Source organism: Gossypium hirsutum, chromosome A06, assembly GCF_007990345.1.
Source record: "Gossypium hirsutum isolate 1008001.06 chromosome A06, Gossypium_hirsutum_v2.1, whole genome shotgun sequence".
Taxonomy (NCBI): domain Eukaryota; kingdom Viridiplantae; phylum Streptophyta; class Magnoliopsida; order Malvales; family Malvaceae; genus Gossypium; species Gossypium hirsutum.
Window position 1 is genome coordinate 127,690,039 of NC_053429.1, and position 15,585 is coordinate 127,705,623.

Genomic DNA, 15,585 nt, shown 5'->3' on the forward strand with positions numbered 1-15,585 from the left:
TAGGTCCCTTTGTTATAAGAAAGGATTAAGATTAGTCCCTTATTATCAAATGGATCAATTTAATCCCTATACTATTAAAAAGAATCAAATAAATCTAAATTTTAACAGAGTTAGCATATACTACTATTAACAAAGCTTGCTGACGTGGCATCCATGTGACAATTCACGTGTATGATATATCAACAAAGTATCTGTTAACTTTTCCATCTATTTTTGGACGATTTGACAAATAGCATAAGTTTAAAGTTTAAAAAAAACGAAAAATTAAATACATGGCTAAAATAATTTTAATTTTTCGTCAAATTTGAGGGTTAAATAAATCATTATGTCTATTGAAAACACTTTTTACATGATTTTTTTATTATAAAAATTTTATTTTATTTTCTACATAATCATTTTAGCTAAAATAATTTAGGGTAATATTGATTTAGATTAATTAATAGCATTATAAAAATAGAAAATCGAATTATCCAAAATTAAAGTATAATTACTAAATATCTAATTGACGCATAATATATATATATTCAAGGGCAAAGGTAAAGGGGGTAAATATATTTATCTTTAAAATTTTATAAAATTACTTATTAGTATAATGGTAAAATTATACATTGACCCTTCAAATTTACGATTTATCTTTAATTTCTTAAAGTGAATTTCTGACTTCGGCTTTGTCTGCATCCCTTCTATTTGCTTGATATAGAAGTTACCCTTGATTTATTTTTGTCCTGTAAGGATAGTATAATAGTTGATTCTGTATTAAATTTGGTTGACATCATTAATATTTGACAGCTAGCATTGTCTCCTTTTAAAATAACTTATGATAAATATTAAAATTTGAAGTTATGATTTCAACTTTGATATGGAAATTTATTGAGAATAATAACAATTATAAAAAAAAGAGCATCAAAGTCGATTGAGTGTTAACTTAATTGGCATTGTTACCAGTACAAAAAAAATATGAGTTTGAGTGTGCTGAAGCGTATTATTCTCTCTTTTAAAGGTTGATAAATGATACAGGGTTCTAAATATTCTATCAAAAGAGTGTTTAAAAAAATTAAAATATCGATATTACTTCGTAACCGAACCAACCAACTTAATATTAATAATTTAAAATATTTATATCAAATCCCAACCCAATAATTTACAACTAACATTACCACTAACACTAACACTAACATAGCCCAATAAGAAATAACATAATCAAAATAAACAAATCTAAAAAGAAGAAGAAGAAAAGAAACCCTAAACACTGCTTAGTCTCCCTCATCGTTCCATTAGTCGTCTCCAAACGGCGGCATCTTCATCTTACTATTCGGCCTCCCTATTTCAGATTCTTTAAGGTATTTCTATACCTTAATTTTTTGTGGGTTTTGATTTTTTTGTGTGGTTATTGGCAGTGGGCAATTGTTGGCATTAGAATGTTGGTGTAGTTGGAACAATTGTTAAAATTTCATTAAAATGCTTTTGTTGGCAGTAGGCAATTTCATTTGCTGCTATTGCTTGTATTTTGTAGCATAATGGTGCTTTGTAGGGAAATTGCCAAATTGGTGTTAATCTTGGCAATTGGTAGGCAACTGTACTTGTTGGCTTTGGAATGCTTTTGTAGTTGGAACATTTTCATTTGTATTTTGGATTTCAATTTCGCAGTATGCTAAATGTTTATGTTGAATTTAAATTTGGTAGTAGGAAAATTTTAATGTGGTTGAAGTAGAATCTGGCAGTAGCTTATTTTTATTGGCTATGAAAATATACATTGTCTCTCTCTCTCTCAAAAAGAAAAAAATGTTGGTTAACCGACCGAACCGACTGAAGTTAAGTCGGTTATGGCACTTCAAGTCGGTCGGGTCGATTAATTTAACTGATTGCTCACCCTTACTGAATGCTGCATACCCTTTCTTTAAAATGTCAAAGAATATTGGTTTTTGGACACTCCAGGAAAAAAAAATCACTTCCAAATCTCTGATCTGAAAGTTGGTCAATGCAGTAAAAGTAATAGATAATTGCTTAAGAATAGGATTTTTCACACGGTTAAGACTTTAGCAATATGTGTAAATACTAGGATAGTGGATTTTATTTTGCCTTAGTGGGAATATTAGCTTTGGAACTGAGTGAGGTACACTGTTTTTAATTCTTCTAATTTTATGTTTTATTTGTGTTTTTTATTTGAAGTTGAACATATGGCTGGAGGGGAGAAGAAAAAGTCTGGCGGTGGTACGTTTTTCTTGGGGCTTGTTTTGGTTAGATTTTATTGTAAATGCATGCATGAAGGTGTGGTGGTTTCTATGTTTGTGAATGATTTGTTGTTGTAGGAGGGAAAAAGAAGGAAGTGAAGAAGGAGACTGGTTTGGGTCTTTCCTTTACCAAGGATGAGAATTTTGGGGAATGGTACTCTGAGGTATGTTTTGTAGCAATTATGCAATGATTTAGTGCTTGTTATACTAAATTGGGATCTTAATATCTTATTATTATGTACTCATTTTGGCTTGTTTTTAGGTTGTTGTCAATGGTGAAATGATTGAGTACTATGACATCTCTGGATGTTATATTCTTAGGCCATGGGCAATGTCAATATGGGAAAACATGCAAGTGAGTCATATGATCTTTCTATATTGCATTTTATATAGTAAATAAGTTGAAGTTTTAATTGATTATAAGGAAAAAATTAGTTATGGATGCTAATCTTTGATCTTTGTTTCCTTTCCTTCCTTTCGTGATTAATTTATCCATAACGTGAAATTGTAGACGTTCTTTGATGCGGAAATCAAGAAAATGAAAGTCAAGAACTGCTATTTCCCTCTTTTTGTATCTCCAGGTGTTTTGCAAAAGGAGAAGGATCATATAGAGGGTTTTGCTCCCGAGGTGAGAACTAAGTTTTTTTTTGGCATGATGACATTGTGATTGTGGAATATGCCTCAGTTTGAAGTTTCTACTTTTCTTTAATTTTTTTCTTTTTTGAAGTCATTTGAAACTAATTTTTAGGATCCTGATCTAATCAGGTTGCTTGGGTGACAAAATCTGGTGAGTCTGATTTGGAGGTGCCAATTGCCATCCGCCCAACTAGTGAGACAGTTATGTATCCCTACTATTCTAAGTGGATAAGAGGACACCGTGACTTACCTTTGAAGCTTAACCAGTGGTGCAATGTTGTTCGATGGGAGTTTAGCAATCCCACACCATTTATCAGGTAGTTCGTGTTAAACTCCGTTGTCAACTTTAGCTCTCCATTATGATCCTACTTCCTTGCCCCCTGCCCGTTCCACCTGGTGGATGAGATGATCTATGCTATACATGTAATGAGATGCTAATTTTCAGATAATTTTCTAATATTGGATCAATTTTCTTAGCATTAGTTATTAATGTTCACAGATGTGTAGATTATTTTCTCAATTCTTTCAATGGCAAGATTTTGCACTGCTAACTTGATGCTTGATTGTAGGAGTCGTGAATTTCTATGGCAGGAAGGGCATACTGCCTTCGCAACAAAGGAAGAGGCAGACACTGAGGTAGCGGTCTTAAATTTTTTACTTTTGGGAAGTATTTAAACTTAGAGAGGTGAAGTTTGTCCACTGTGCTGTTGGAATCCAATGGACTTGGTTGCGATCAGCCTTTCAAGATTTCCATTTACTTTGACCTTCTCAAGCCTATCGGGAAGAGAAGAGAAGATAAATAAAGGGGGAGAAAAAGATATGTGGAAATCTTGCATGGCTGATCCGTTATTCCTCCACATTTACCAACAACTGGCTTTTGGTTTAAAACAGCATTATTGCCTCTGAATTTCTGAATTAAGTATTTAAGTAAGCATTTCAGAAAGTTAATATGAGATGTTTTATAATCATCAATAATGTTAATATACTTTTTCTGTTTGTTTTTGCAATGTGTAAATAATCAAATAGTTCATTGCTCTTACAGATAGCACTTTTCTTGCCTTTTGAAGTATCGTTGAAGAATGTGCCTGCGTATTAGAACCTTGTATGTCTGTCCAAGTACGGATTGTTTTGGTGAATATATTATGGAAGGACTGATGTACTAAAATTTACATGCTGAGTTATATGTACTTTATAGTTGAGTTTACTTTGTGCTTATAGATTGTAGACTTTACCTCCAGAATCTAACATGCAATATATTCTCATTTTCACATCATTTTTGGCATATTGTGCTGTTAACAAACCTGGAAAAACAGGGACTTATTAACCAACAACAGTGGTAAACATGTCTGCTGGATCACTTTAAATATATCTAAATTTTTGTTATACTTTAGGTTCTTCAAATATTGGAACTATACCGACGTATATATGAAGAATTCTTGGCAATTCCTGTTACGAAAGGCAGGAAGAGTGAACTGGAGAAGTTTGCCGGTGGACTTTACACAACCAGTGTTGAGGTATAGTATAAGCCTGCATGTAATAACAATTTGTACTTGTTCTAATCAATGAACTTGAATTGTCTGCTTGATTATTGTTCTTTAATCTAAAGTGAGGAGCTTGTAATCTGATCATAACATGATAGGCATTTATTCCAAACACTGGGCGCGGTATTCAAGGTGCAACCTCCCATTGTTTGGGCCAAAACTTTGCAAAAATGTTTGAGATAAACTTTGAAAATGAAAAAGGGGAAAAGTCTATGGTCTGGCAGAATTCCTGGGCATACAGCACTCGAACGGTAAAACAATTTTCTCTTTACTTTATGTGGTCTTAGCATTTATTAATTCAAGTTCCTTGTGATACCAACCTGCCAATTATATTTTGTTGTTTGAGGTGATTACACAGGCTTGCTAGTCAAAAGAATCCCTAACTACTCATATAATTTCGTTTAATATTCTTCTCTCCTTATTCATGTTATTCTCCTTATCCTTTTTTTTTTTTTCAGATTGGGGTAATGGTGATGGTTCATGGGGATAACAAAGGCTTAGTGCTGCCTCCAAAAGTTGCAGCTTTGCAAGTTATTGTGATTCCTGTGCCTTACAAAGATGCAGATACTCAAGGTATCTTTGATGCCTGTGCTGCCACCGTGGCAACCCTCTCTGATGCTGGTATTCGTGCTGAAGCTGATCTTAGAGAGAACTACTCACCTGGTTGGAAGTACTCAAACTGGGAAATGAAAGGTGTTCCCCTAAGGATTGAAATAGGACCTCGAGACTTGGCAAATAATCAGGTGAATCCCCACCCCTTTTTTTCTCATTTCTGCTTTCCTTCTATTCTTTTATGTATTATTTTCTTATTATTGAAACCAGAATGTGTTTTATTGGACAGGTGCGTGCAGTTCGCCGTGACAATGGAGAAAAGACTGATATCTCTAGAGTCTTTTTGGTTGAACAAGTAAAAGGAATGTTGGATAAGATTCAACAGAATCTATTCGATGTGGCAAAACAAAAAAGAGATGCCTGCATTGAAGTTGTAAAAACTTGGGACGAGTTTGTAAAAGCTCTCGGGCAAAAGAAACTCATCTTAGCTCCTTGGTGTGATGAGGAGGTATGACTTGAATTTGCAGAATCCATATTTATAGGGATCATGACAGTTTAGCATTTAATCGGTATTGTTTTAATGCTTATTTGTTACCCTTTTTTCTCAGAATTGCATTGTTAATCGTCATTAATCTCAAGTATTTTGTCAGGCACCAACATAAGTTGGATCATATTCTAATCTCTCGAGGCATATGTTGCTCATTTTTCTTAAATGATGTTTTATGTTTTGTATATATAGGAGGTGGAGAAAGATGTGAAAACTCGAACAAAGGGTGAGATGGGAGCAGCTAAGTCTCTTTGTACTCCATTCGAACAGCCTGAACTCCCAGAAGGTACTTGACTCCATCCATGCAGGCATTTCTTTTTAAGTAAAAGGATACTGCATCAGCAGGTAGTGCTCAGTAACTGCCTAAAAATCTTTCTGTGAAAAACTGCGAAAATTATTGGAATTAGAGAAATGATACTATATTAAGTGGAATAGGAGAGGATATATATATGCGAGCTCATAGATGTGAGGAATCAAAGCTTCCTCTAGTTGCTATATTTGTGAACGATGGTAGAAGTCCCATGGAGGCCCTTGTACCAGAAGTCTAATTGCATTTTGGCCCGCTACTAAAAAAAGTGGCAAATTAGTCTTTGTATATTAGATCAAAGAGAAAACTGATCCTTCTTTTAAAAATTTTATCCAATTCTACTATTAAAAATTGGTCTTTGTATGTCAATATGAGGTACACGTGGCATGCCAAGCATCATTGTCTTCTTGTTCTGTCAGCAACATCAGTTTTTAACAGTATAAAGGGATGAAATTTTTAACAAAAAGGACTCAATTTGCTCATTGATCTAACGTACAAGGACTAATTTGCATTTTTTTGAGTAGAGGGGGCAAAATGCAATCTGACTCCTAATATAAGGGCCTTTATGGTACTTTTACCTGTGAACAATGCAATCTTTTTATCATGGTGTGAACTTTGTAAAATCCACCTTGCATTAGCATGGAGGAAAATCGTGTAGATGCAGTTCGTTTATTTGTAACTTTGCATCTACAGAAGAAAAGAATACGAGGTAAAAGCGAAATATAGGATATTGTATGCGTTGTACAATTCTTTACTCAGCCAAAGAAAATATTATGCAGGTACTAAATGCTTTGCTTCTGGGAAGCCTGCAAAAAAGTGGACCTATTGGGGCAGAAGTTACTAAGATTATTTGCCTTTTGATAACCGTCTCCTTCTCATGGTCCATCGGCTTGGGTCATCGGGCCGTTCTAAACAGGGAAGTTTTCAATTTAAAATTATGTGAGACTGATTAGAGGATTCAGTTTTTAAGCATTTATTTTCCTTTTTCTTTTTTGGCCGAATTTTGCTTTGCTACAATAGATATACTGTCTTATCTGGTGTTGCTCCTTTGTGGATTGTGTTTTAAGCATTTGAAAGAGAACACTAATGTACTATAGGATGGTATAGGCAAATGCCCTTTTGATGTTACTCTTTTTTATTATAGAAGTGGAAGTGAGCAATATAGTTTTTTTTTTTCATTTAATTTTGAAGCAAATAGGTAAAATTATAAAGAAATTGATGGTTAAAGCATGTTGGTTTATTATTGTGCTCTTGTATACTCGAATAGACTTGACAGCAATTAGATTCAAACCATTAAGCTGTTGACAAAATGTGTAAGAGAAAAGACTCAAATGATTGGCCCTTTTAGGCCATTAATTCTCACTGTAAATTACTTTGAAATTTCATCCCATTGTGTAAGAAAAAGCGAATTTCACATTGGCCCTTTTATGATTTTACAAATGAAAATAGTAAATGTTAATTATATTACAATTTGATTCTTTTTAATAGTATAGATATTAAATTGAAATGTTTAATAATAGAGTGACTAATTTGATCTAATTCCTATAATAAAGGGACTTGACAAATGCTTTCACCTAAACAACGGGGGTTTTTAAAAGGTGTTCTTTCTTATGATATTATTTCACCAAAATTGAATTATAAATTTTTGAGATGTCAAATATAGATTTTATCATGTATTAATTTATGATTTTATGATTTTTGAAAGGATTAATTTAATTTTTTTTAATTTTTGAGGGCCAAAGCATAATTTTCTTCTATTTTAATTTATAATTTGATTATTTATAGGGGTTATAATTGTAATTTTCTAATTTTGAGACCAAGGCTCTTGCCTGCCTCCTTGTATTTGCCTCTGGTGGTGTGTGGTTTTTTCAGTTATGGATTCAATTTTGTTGGTTCTTTCAACTGATTATTAGTTTTTAAAATTTCAAATCAACCCGATTAAAATAATCGACTTAATTTAATATATTTTCAATTATTTATAATATTTATAATTTATAATTTATAAAATATAAAATAAATAAATATTATTCAAGCTCAATAATTAAAGTAGGTTAACTGGTTGAGTTGACCCACCTATGTCGATTCTTAAGCTTTAATTCGGCCGAATCAGCTTTTGTAGATTATGAACAATTAAATCAGTTTAATAAAAAAATTGACCGAAAAAAATCAAATGCTCCCCTACGAGATATCAATCAATGAAAAAGAAAATAAGAAAAACTTACCACTATCAACATGAAAGTACTAGTAAAGTAAAGTATCTGATTATGTTCCTACATCTAATATCGAGTTTCGATCCGTTGTATGCGAGGATTGACATTGATTTGAGTGCGAGTGGTTGATATACAAGGGTAAGTGAATAATACATGTAGTTTAAATTTGATTAAAAATTAGAAAGAGTTAAATTACTTTTCGGGGTCTGAATTTAGCAACTACTTTTTGATTTCGACTTTTTGTTTGTTTCAAGTTAGTCTTGAAGTTGGCAATTGTTCCCATATTGGGCATAAACATTTTATTTATCCATGTTAATCCCTAATATTTCTTGAAAACCTTAAGAGAACAATTACCAAGTTCAGACCCCAATATGGAAACAATTGACAAGTTTGGGAGCCAGTTCAAGTCCCAATATGGTAACAGTTGCTTAATTTATGCTCCAATATGAGTATAATTAAGAAGTTCAAGAACTAACTTAGGTAAATAAAAAATTCAGACCCTAAATAATAATTTAACCCAAATTAAAAAAAAATCACTAACCTCAAGCCTTGTTGGAAACTCTTGCTCCTTATGAAATAGTCAAGAATTCTTCTCTACACAATGGGATATTAAATCGGGTTGAGACGATAATATCTATATCCAAGGGAAAAGGTGAAGGTCCGCTCGAAATACGAGATGGTTTGATTAAAAATATTAGACTAAAAAAATGAGCTTAAACAAAAAATAAGTCTATTTAAAATATGAGTCAGGCTCAGACTTGAAAACTAAGGCTTGAGCTTAGTTTAGCTGGACTTTTTTTTTATTTTAAATTTTATAATATTTTATATTATGTAATTTATAACATATAAAAATTAAATTTATAATAGTATATAATACTAATTTTTTTTAAAATAATCACCTTATAATAAAAATTCAAATGATATACAAGAACTAACCCGAGCCAGTAGGCTTCCCCAATGCACCTATATCCTAAAGCTCGCCCCCATTACGACAAACGGAAATACAAAAACCATCGGACAACATAATACTAGTTAAACAAGCAAAAATACTAGCAGTATATAATACTATTATAATGTAAACATTGAAAATGTTAAAATGATTATATATAAAATTTTAATAAATAAAAAATATAAATATATTTTTTAAAAATAAAATAGGCGGACATAAAATGAGCTTGAATTAACTACTTACTATGGTTGAGCTTAGCAAAATTTTAGATCCATATCCGAACTAGGTTGAACTTGAGTAAGTATATAAAATTTTTAAAAATTCTAATTACGCCTTCCAAAGGTTTTAAAAAATTTAATTATATCCTTCAAAATTTATTTTTTAAAATTAATTAAACACCCAAAGTTTTTAGAAATCCTTATTAAGCTTATTAGATCCCCTCGAAATTTTTGAAAATTTTAAGTAGGCTTCCCCAAAAATTTAATGGGCTCGTTCCACAATCGTAATCATTTTAATAAAAGCTGAATTTTTAAAATTTTAAAAGTATAAAGACTAAAATTAATTAAATTAAAATATATAAACTAAACCCGTAATTTACACATAATACATAGATTAATAGTAGAACCGTACTTTTATTATAAATTAAGGTATTTACATATAATTTCTCAACTTCTTTTTCTTCATATTATGATAGGTCAACATGCATTGAAGGCAAATGTCCTTGTCTTTGAAAAAACAAAAACTATCCACCGGCCAAGCTAGCTATAAAACATGTTGCTGATGATGTCCTTTCCACCGTCCCCCAACTTGTCAATGACATAATAATAGCAACATGTCATTGCTTATGTTGTTACTTATTGTCTAATAATTTCAAGAATGCTTAATACATGTTTAAGTTGCGGATTAAGTCTTAGTTCAATTGGTATCGATATTGTTGTAGTGCAGGAGGATGTAAGTTCGAGTGCGTTGGAGTGTATTATCCTTCTATTTAAGTTAGAGGGACTATGGGTAGTTTTACGCTTTGTATCAAAAAGAGCAGATCATAAGAACCAATAATGAGATTAATGTTAAAAAAGAAAATGCATAATACTTGTTTACGTTACCGATTGAGTCTTAGTTCGATTGGTATTGGTATTGTTGCCAATGAAAAAGGACGTGGGTTCGAGTGTGCTGAAGTGCATTATCCTCCTATTTAAGGGTTGAGGAAAGGCTATGGGTAGGGATGAGTAAAATTTGATTCGATTCGAAAAACTCGATAAAAAATTTACTACGTCATTTTGATAAATGTTTACTCACTAAGTTAAAAGGCAAAACCATTATATTGTTTATGTAGTTAAATAATCGATCCATGTAAATGCAACATTGAGTATTAATAATAGGATTTTTTGACTCGATTCAACTCGACTTGATCGAATACTCACCCCTGGCTATGTGTAGTTTTAGGTTTTGTATCGAAAAGAGCAGATGATAAGAACCTATAATGGAATTAATGTTAAAAAACACATAATACATGCTTATAATAATTAAATTTAGACTGTTTGTATTGATTAATGACTAATGGTGTAGTTAACGTTTTAAGTCGATTCAAATTTACTCAGTTTATTGGGTTTGATTTTAGTTTTAGTTTAATTAATCAAGTTTTTTTTTTAGTTTTTAGTTGTATTGAAATATTTCGATTCAAATTTGAATTTGAGTTTATACAAAAATAATCGAGTTGAAAATCATGAAAGTTGAACTCAATTTTGTTATATTTGATAAATGTGTTTAATTGAGTAATTAATTTGAGTGATTCGATTTTTTATTTATCTGAATGCTTAGAAAATACTCTTTTCTTTTCTTTTTTTTAAAAAAAACTTAGAAAAATGATTAAAATATGTTGTTAGTTATTATACTTAATAGAAGATTGAAATTTAATTCCCGTACTTAAATTGTCAAAAATTAAGTCTAATTAATGATAACGTCAATATTTTCCGTCAAATTTCATTTTCAACGTAGTTGTGTAATTATACAAATTTTAGAAGCAAATCATTATAAATTCAATAAGATAACTTTGATAGGAGACAATTTTTAACGAAAAATAATAACAATGAGAATATTAAGCTAAAATTATTTATGTTGTCAAAATCTTGAGGCTTAGGCAAAATTAGGGGTCCAATCGAGTCAACTCAAATTCAAATAGTGACAAGATCGAACTTGACTCGAAATCTAAGGTTGATCAAACATCAATTTTTAAGCCCAAACTTGGCTTGAGACTAAATTAAACTACTCAAGAGCTCGATTAAGCTCATTTATCAATTTTTATATTCAAGTTCGGTTAATGTTGTTCGTACTAAAGGTTTTTTTATATAATAAAGGTAAACATGCAATTTCATAATATAAGATAAAATAAAGAGTTTGATTAAGCTTATAAGCCATTCAAATTGAGTATTATGATGCTCAAATTCGACTCAATCAATGGCTGAAGCTTAGCTCGATAATTAGCAAACCAAATCTTAATTTTTTTCAAGTTGAACTTGAATAACTTATGAGCACTAGTATATTATTTACCATCAAGGCAAAAACGTGAGGAATTAGGATTCAATGCTAAAAGTATCATGGAGGCTATTATACTAAAAGTCGGATTGCATTTTGCCTCCTTTATTAAAAAAAAGAGAGGAAAATTAGTCCCTGTACGCTAGATAAAAGAGCAAGCTGGTCATTTTATCAAAAATCTATCCATTTTTACTGATAAAAATTAGTTCCTATGCATCAGTATATGGTACACGTGGCACGTCATATTTAACTGTCTGGTTATTCCACCAATCACGTTAGTTTTTAACAGTAAAAAATATATAAAATTTTTAATAGAAACGACTAATCTACTATTTAATTTAATATATAAAATTTTATTTATTTATTTTTAAGCAAAAAGAACAAAATACAATTTGACTCGGGATTTGGCTTCCATTGTCTTATTTTGTGAAGAATCTTTTTCGTCATCAACGTTTTGTTTACAAAAGCAATCGGTTCTCCCTTGCATGATTTGTTTCCACGGCCCCCACCACCGCCGACTTAACGATTGGCTTTTGTTGCATTCCATGATTTAGTGCCCTATTCATCAAGGCAAACACTCAACCATCACCATCCGTTTATCCACGTCATGTGGGAACATCCCAAACCAAAAGTGGAATTAAGGGTCCAGATTTGTCTGTCATTTTCTGATCTCACAGCCAGTTCTCCTTATTTATTCAGCATTTCAGTCTCCCACCAAAAAGAAACTGTTTTCTAAATTATAACAACAGGTAGCTACCACTGCCAACTCTAAACATGTCGTCATCGCACCACCTCTATGAGCTAGATTCCGCGACGGATTCCGTCGCATCCTCTCCGCGCTCCGAACACCATGCTTCTCAAGACGGTCATATACGTGTACGGTTCATGTGTAGTTTCGGTGGTAAGATCTTACCTCGTCCGCATGATAATCAGCTCCGTTACGTCGGCGGTGATACTCGTATCGTCGCCTTTCATCGCTTCACCTCTTTCTCATCGTTCATCAATAAGCTCTCTAAACTCTCAGGCAAATCCACTAAACTCTGATTTTTGAATTTTGAAATTTGAATTATTTTTGAATTTACATTTATTTTGATTATTTTGAATTTTGTTTTAGGAATTGGCAACGTGAGTGTTAAGTATCAGTTTCCGAATGAGGATCTTGACGCTTTGATTTCAGTGACGACCGATGAAGATCTCGAGAATATGATGGAAGAATATGATCGGCTAGCGCAGAACCAAAACCCTCGACAACTGGCTCGGCTTCGGCTTTTTCTTTTCTCTAACGGCGATGATGAGTCACGAGCCAGTAGTATCAGCTCACTTCTGGACGGCTCGGTTAATCGTGAAAACTGGTTCTTCGACGCACTTAACGGCGGCGCCGTCGCCGATGCTTCGAGGCTTGAACGTCTACGATCCGAGGCTTCGTCTATTGTATCCGAAGTGCCCGATTATTTATTCGGGTTGGAGAACTCCGATGAGATCCAACCTCGTGACCCGAAATTAAGGACACGTCAGCTTTTGTATGAGAATAATTCGGTTTCGGATCCCGGTTCTCCTGCCCCGGTTGTTTCTTCTTCTCCTTTTTGTTCCACGTCATCAGCTACTGTTGTACCTTCAGTGGCTAAACCGGATAATCCTGAACCGGTTTTGAAGTCAAAGCAAAGTCAAACGGACAGTTTCGTGGAGCAACCCGTTTCGCAACCGACCACATATTCGGGTACTCCGATGTGGCATCATTATGTTCCGGATTCTCATTATTCTGCTCCTGCCGTACAACAAATACCCGTTTATTATGTTCCGGGTCATGTACAACCCGGAAATCATCAGGGTCAAGCTCAACCCGTTCAAATCCGTACACAGTATGTCCAGCAGTATCCGAATTCATCGGGTCAAGTACCCGTAGGGTATCATCAACAAGTTCATGGTGCGGGTCAAACATACGGGCAAGCACCACCAGTGGATCCTTATGACCCGACATGGAGAGTGGCTCATGATGAGAAACAGCCTGTATATTATGGAGTTAGAAATTCGGGTCCTATGCAAGTTTACCCAGGAATGGTGGTTCCGGGTGGGAAGGAACTGGATCGAAGCGGGTCAGACATGGCTCAGGGTCGGATCTCTCGGTCGGGACAGTAATTATTTGATTATATTTGTGGCAATAATGGCATGGTAATTTTGTTTAAAATTTACCAATGTTGAATGAATTGGAAGTAAAAATGAGTGTTTTGCAATGCTGCGTCGAGTGATAAGGACCTTGATTTTCTTTACGTAAAGTCACGAGTTTGAGTCTTGTTGGAAGATTTTTCCCTCATTATAGAGATCCGACTTGAACTTAGTTGAAATCAAATGTAATTACTAAACATTGGTTTCTCATGCAAAAAAAAAAAAAAAGGATTTTTAAAAGTTGTAAATAATAAATATTGTTTTTGAATTTATAAATTATTCAAAGTTGTATGTAATTTCGATTAGCATTCTGTAACATTTTAAAATTAAGTCATCAAAACGTAAATTTACAAATAATTTAGTGGCATTGGATATAGTTTACCCTAATTTTTATAATATATTCATCGTATTTATATATACATGTTTTCTTTCATTAGTTTATCATAATTGTGAACGTAATGGATGCTATTGTAATCAATCGCGATAAAATATCGAGAGGAGTTCAACAAGACAATTATAATATCTCAACTTCAACATCAGAATTTAGTAAGGCTCGTTCGAATTTGCAATGATGGGGAAGAAAAGATGCTCATTTATGAGTTCATGTCAAATGTACAAAGAGCTTTGATATCTTTTTTCTTGGTTAGAGCATCTTCACATCTTTTTTTCTTTTGTCATTTTTAAAGCTAAAATTTCGATTCTTATACTTTAATTTGACATAATTTAATATTTTATTTTTATATTCAATTATATTTAAATAAATTATTTGTATTTCTTTATAAATCTTTCACGATTTTTTTATTTTTTTAACGATAATATATCATGTTAGTATTCAATAATTGTGCATGAGACTCATACACTAACAATGCATCAAATATTATTCTAATCTAATGTTTCTTTACCAATTTCTAAGATTTTTTTCATTAAATTTTAATCTAAAATAAATCATCTGACGTTCAAACAATGATTAATCTAAAATAAATCATCAAACATTCAAATGATGAAATATAATGATTATATCACACCCGAATAGATCATGAAAGGACAATTTTCAGAGAATCCAATGTTTTCAGCTTTGGGATATTGACTCTAAAGATTGCTAGTGCAAGAAAACTCAAGTTCTCTAATAGGGATTAAGCATAAACAGAGACTTTAAAATGGGTATCAACTTAATAGGCCCAAGCCCAACAAGGCCCAAGCCCAATAAGGCCCAAATATATTTACTTAATGTTTTTTTTTCTTTTATATAATAATCATGTCACTTATTAATCTAATGCTTATAGCTTAAAAGCTCTAATCCATGTTAATGAAGTCTTGTTACAATTGACATAAGTTGAGGTTTTAGATTTTGAAACCATTTGCAATGTGTAGGTTTCTCTCTTATTTTGTTCGTATGTCTTGTGTGGGTTTTGTCCATTTTTTTCATATTAGTTTGTTCTTGTTTGGTTCTTCGTCTGCTGTGTATAGTATCGATTGGTTTTACATTATAGTCGGCTGAACGTATATTTGTAATAGGGTTAAATTCTATTATTACTCCTTGTACTTTACAAAATTTGTGGATTTACTCTCTGTACAACTATACTCATTTTTAGTCTCTATACTTTTCAGAATATAAAATTTTAATCCTCACTAAACGATAATTGTTACATTCATTAAGTTAAGTTATGCAATTTCCAAAATCTAATGCGGAAAACATATTACCATATGTGTAATGCCATGTTAACTTGTTATTTTCACATATTACTCACTAATAAGATAATTGATTAATGACCGTCATTTATATCAAGACTTAAGTTTCAAAATAGATTTAACTGCTATAGTTTGTGTCAAAACTAAAATTGATCAATATGAGAAGTACAAGGACTAAAATTGATCAAATTAATATATATGAACTAAATACACAACTTTCATAAAGTA

At 32.3% G+C, this 15,585-nt stretch overlaps 2 protein-coding genes across 2 annotated transcripts; both read left to right on the forward strand.

The window, feature by feature from the left end:
* Window positions 1–1,145: 1,145 nt before the first annotated feature.
* LOC121230903 (proline--tRNA ligase, cytoplasmic) lies at window positions 1,146–6,942 on the forward strand. The gene is made up of 13 exons (XM_041116449.1): window positions 1,146–1,340; window positions 2,170–2,211; window positions 2,310–2,395; window positions 2,494–2,586; window positions 2,743–2,859; window positions 2,997–3,184; window positions 3,437–3,503; window positions 4,259–4,381; window positions 4,507–4,659; window positions 4,867–5,151; window positions 5,250–5,468; window positions 5,700–5,793; window positions 6,594–6,942. The coding sequence occupies exons 2-13, from the start codon at window positions 2,178–2,180 to the stop codon at window positions 6,656–6,658; spliced, it is 1,524 nt and encodes a 507-aa protein (XP_040972383.1). The 5' UTR covers window positions 1,146–1,340; window positions 2,170–2,177; the 3' UTR covers window positions 6,659–6,942.
* Window positions 6,943–12,215: 5,273 nt separating this feature from the next.
* Window positions 12,216–13,736, forward strand: LOC121230905 (uncharacterized). The gene is made up of 2 exons (XM_041116452.1): window positions 12,216–12,529; window positions 12,620–13,736. Exons 1-2 carry the CDS (start codon window positions 12,280–12,282, stop codon window positions 13,639–13,641), a joined length of 1,272 nt encoding a protein of 423 aa, XP_040972386.1. The 5' UTR covers window positions 12,216–12,279; the 3' UTR covers window positions 13,642–13,736.
* The last annotated feature ends 1,849 nt before the right edge of the window (window positions 13,737–15,585 follow it).

What these genes read in the sequence shown, in the direction of transcription:
- LOC121230905 (XM_041116452.1), top strand. Translation starts at nt 12,280, where the DNA reads ATGTCGTCATCGCACCACCTCTATGAGCTAGATTCCGCGACGGATTCC. An exon ending in TAAGCTCTCTAAACTCTCAG is followed by an intron (nt 12,530 to 12,619) that starts GCAAATCCACTA and finishes ATTTTGTTTTAG; the next exon opens with GAATTGGCAACGTGAGTGTT.
- LOC121230903 (XM_041116449.1), top strand. Translation starts at nt 2,178, where the DNA reads ATGGCTGGAGGGGAGAAGAAAAAGTCTGGCGGTG. An exon ending in TTGGGGAATGGTACTCTGAG is followed by an intron (nt 2,396 to 2,493) that starts GTATGTTTTGTA and finishes GCTTGTTTTTAG; the next exon opens with GTTGTTGTCAATGGTGAAAT. An exon ending in TTTACACAACCAGTGTTGAG is followed by an intron (nt 4,382 to 4,506) that starts GTATAGTATAAG and finishes ATAACATGATAG; the next exon opens with GCATTTATTCCAAACACTGG.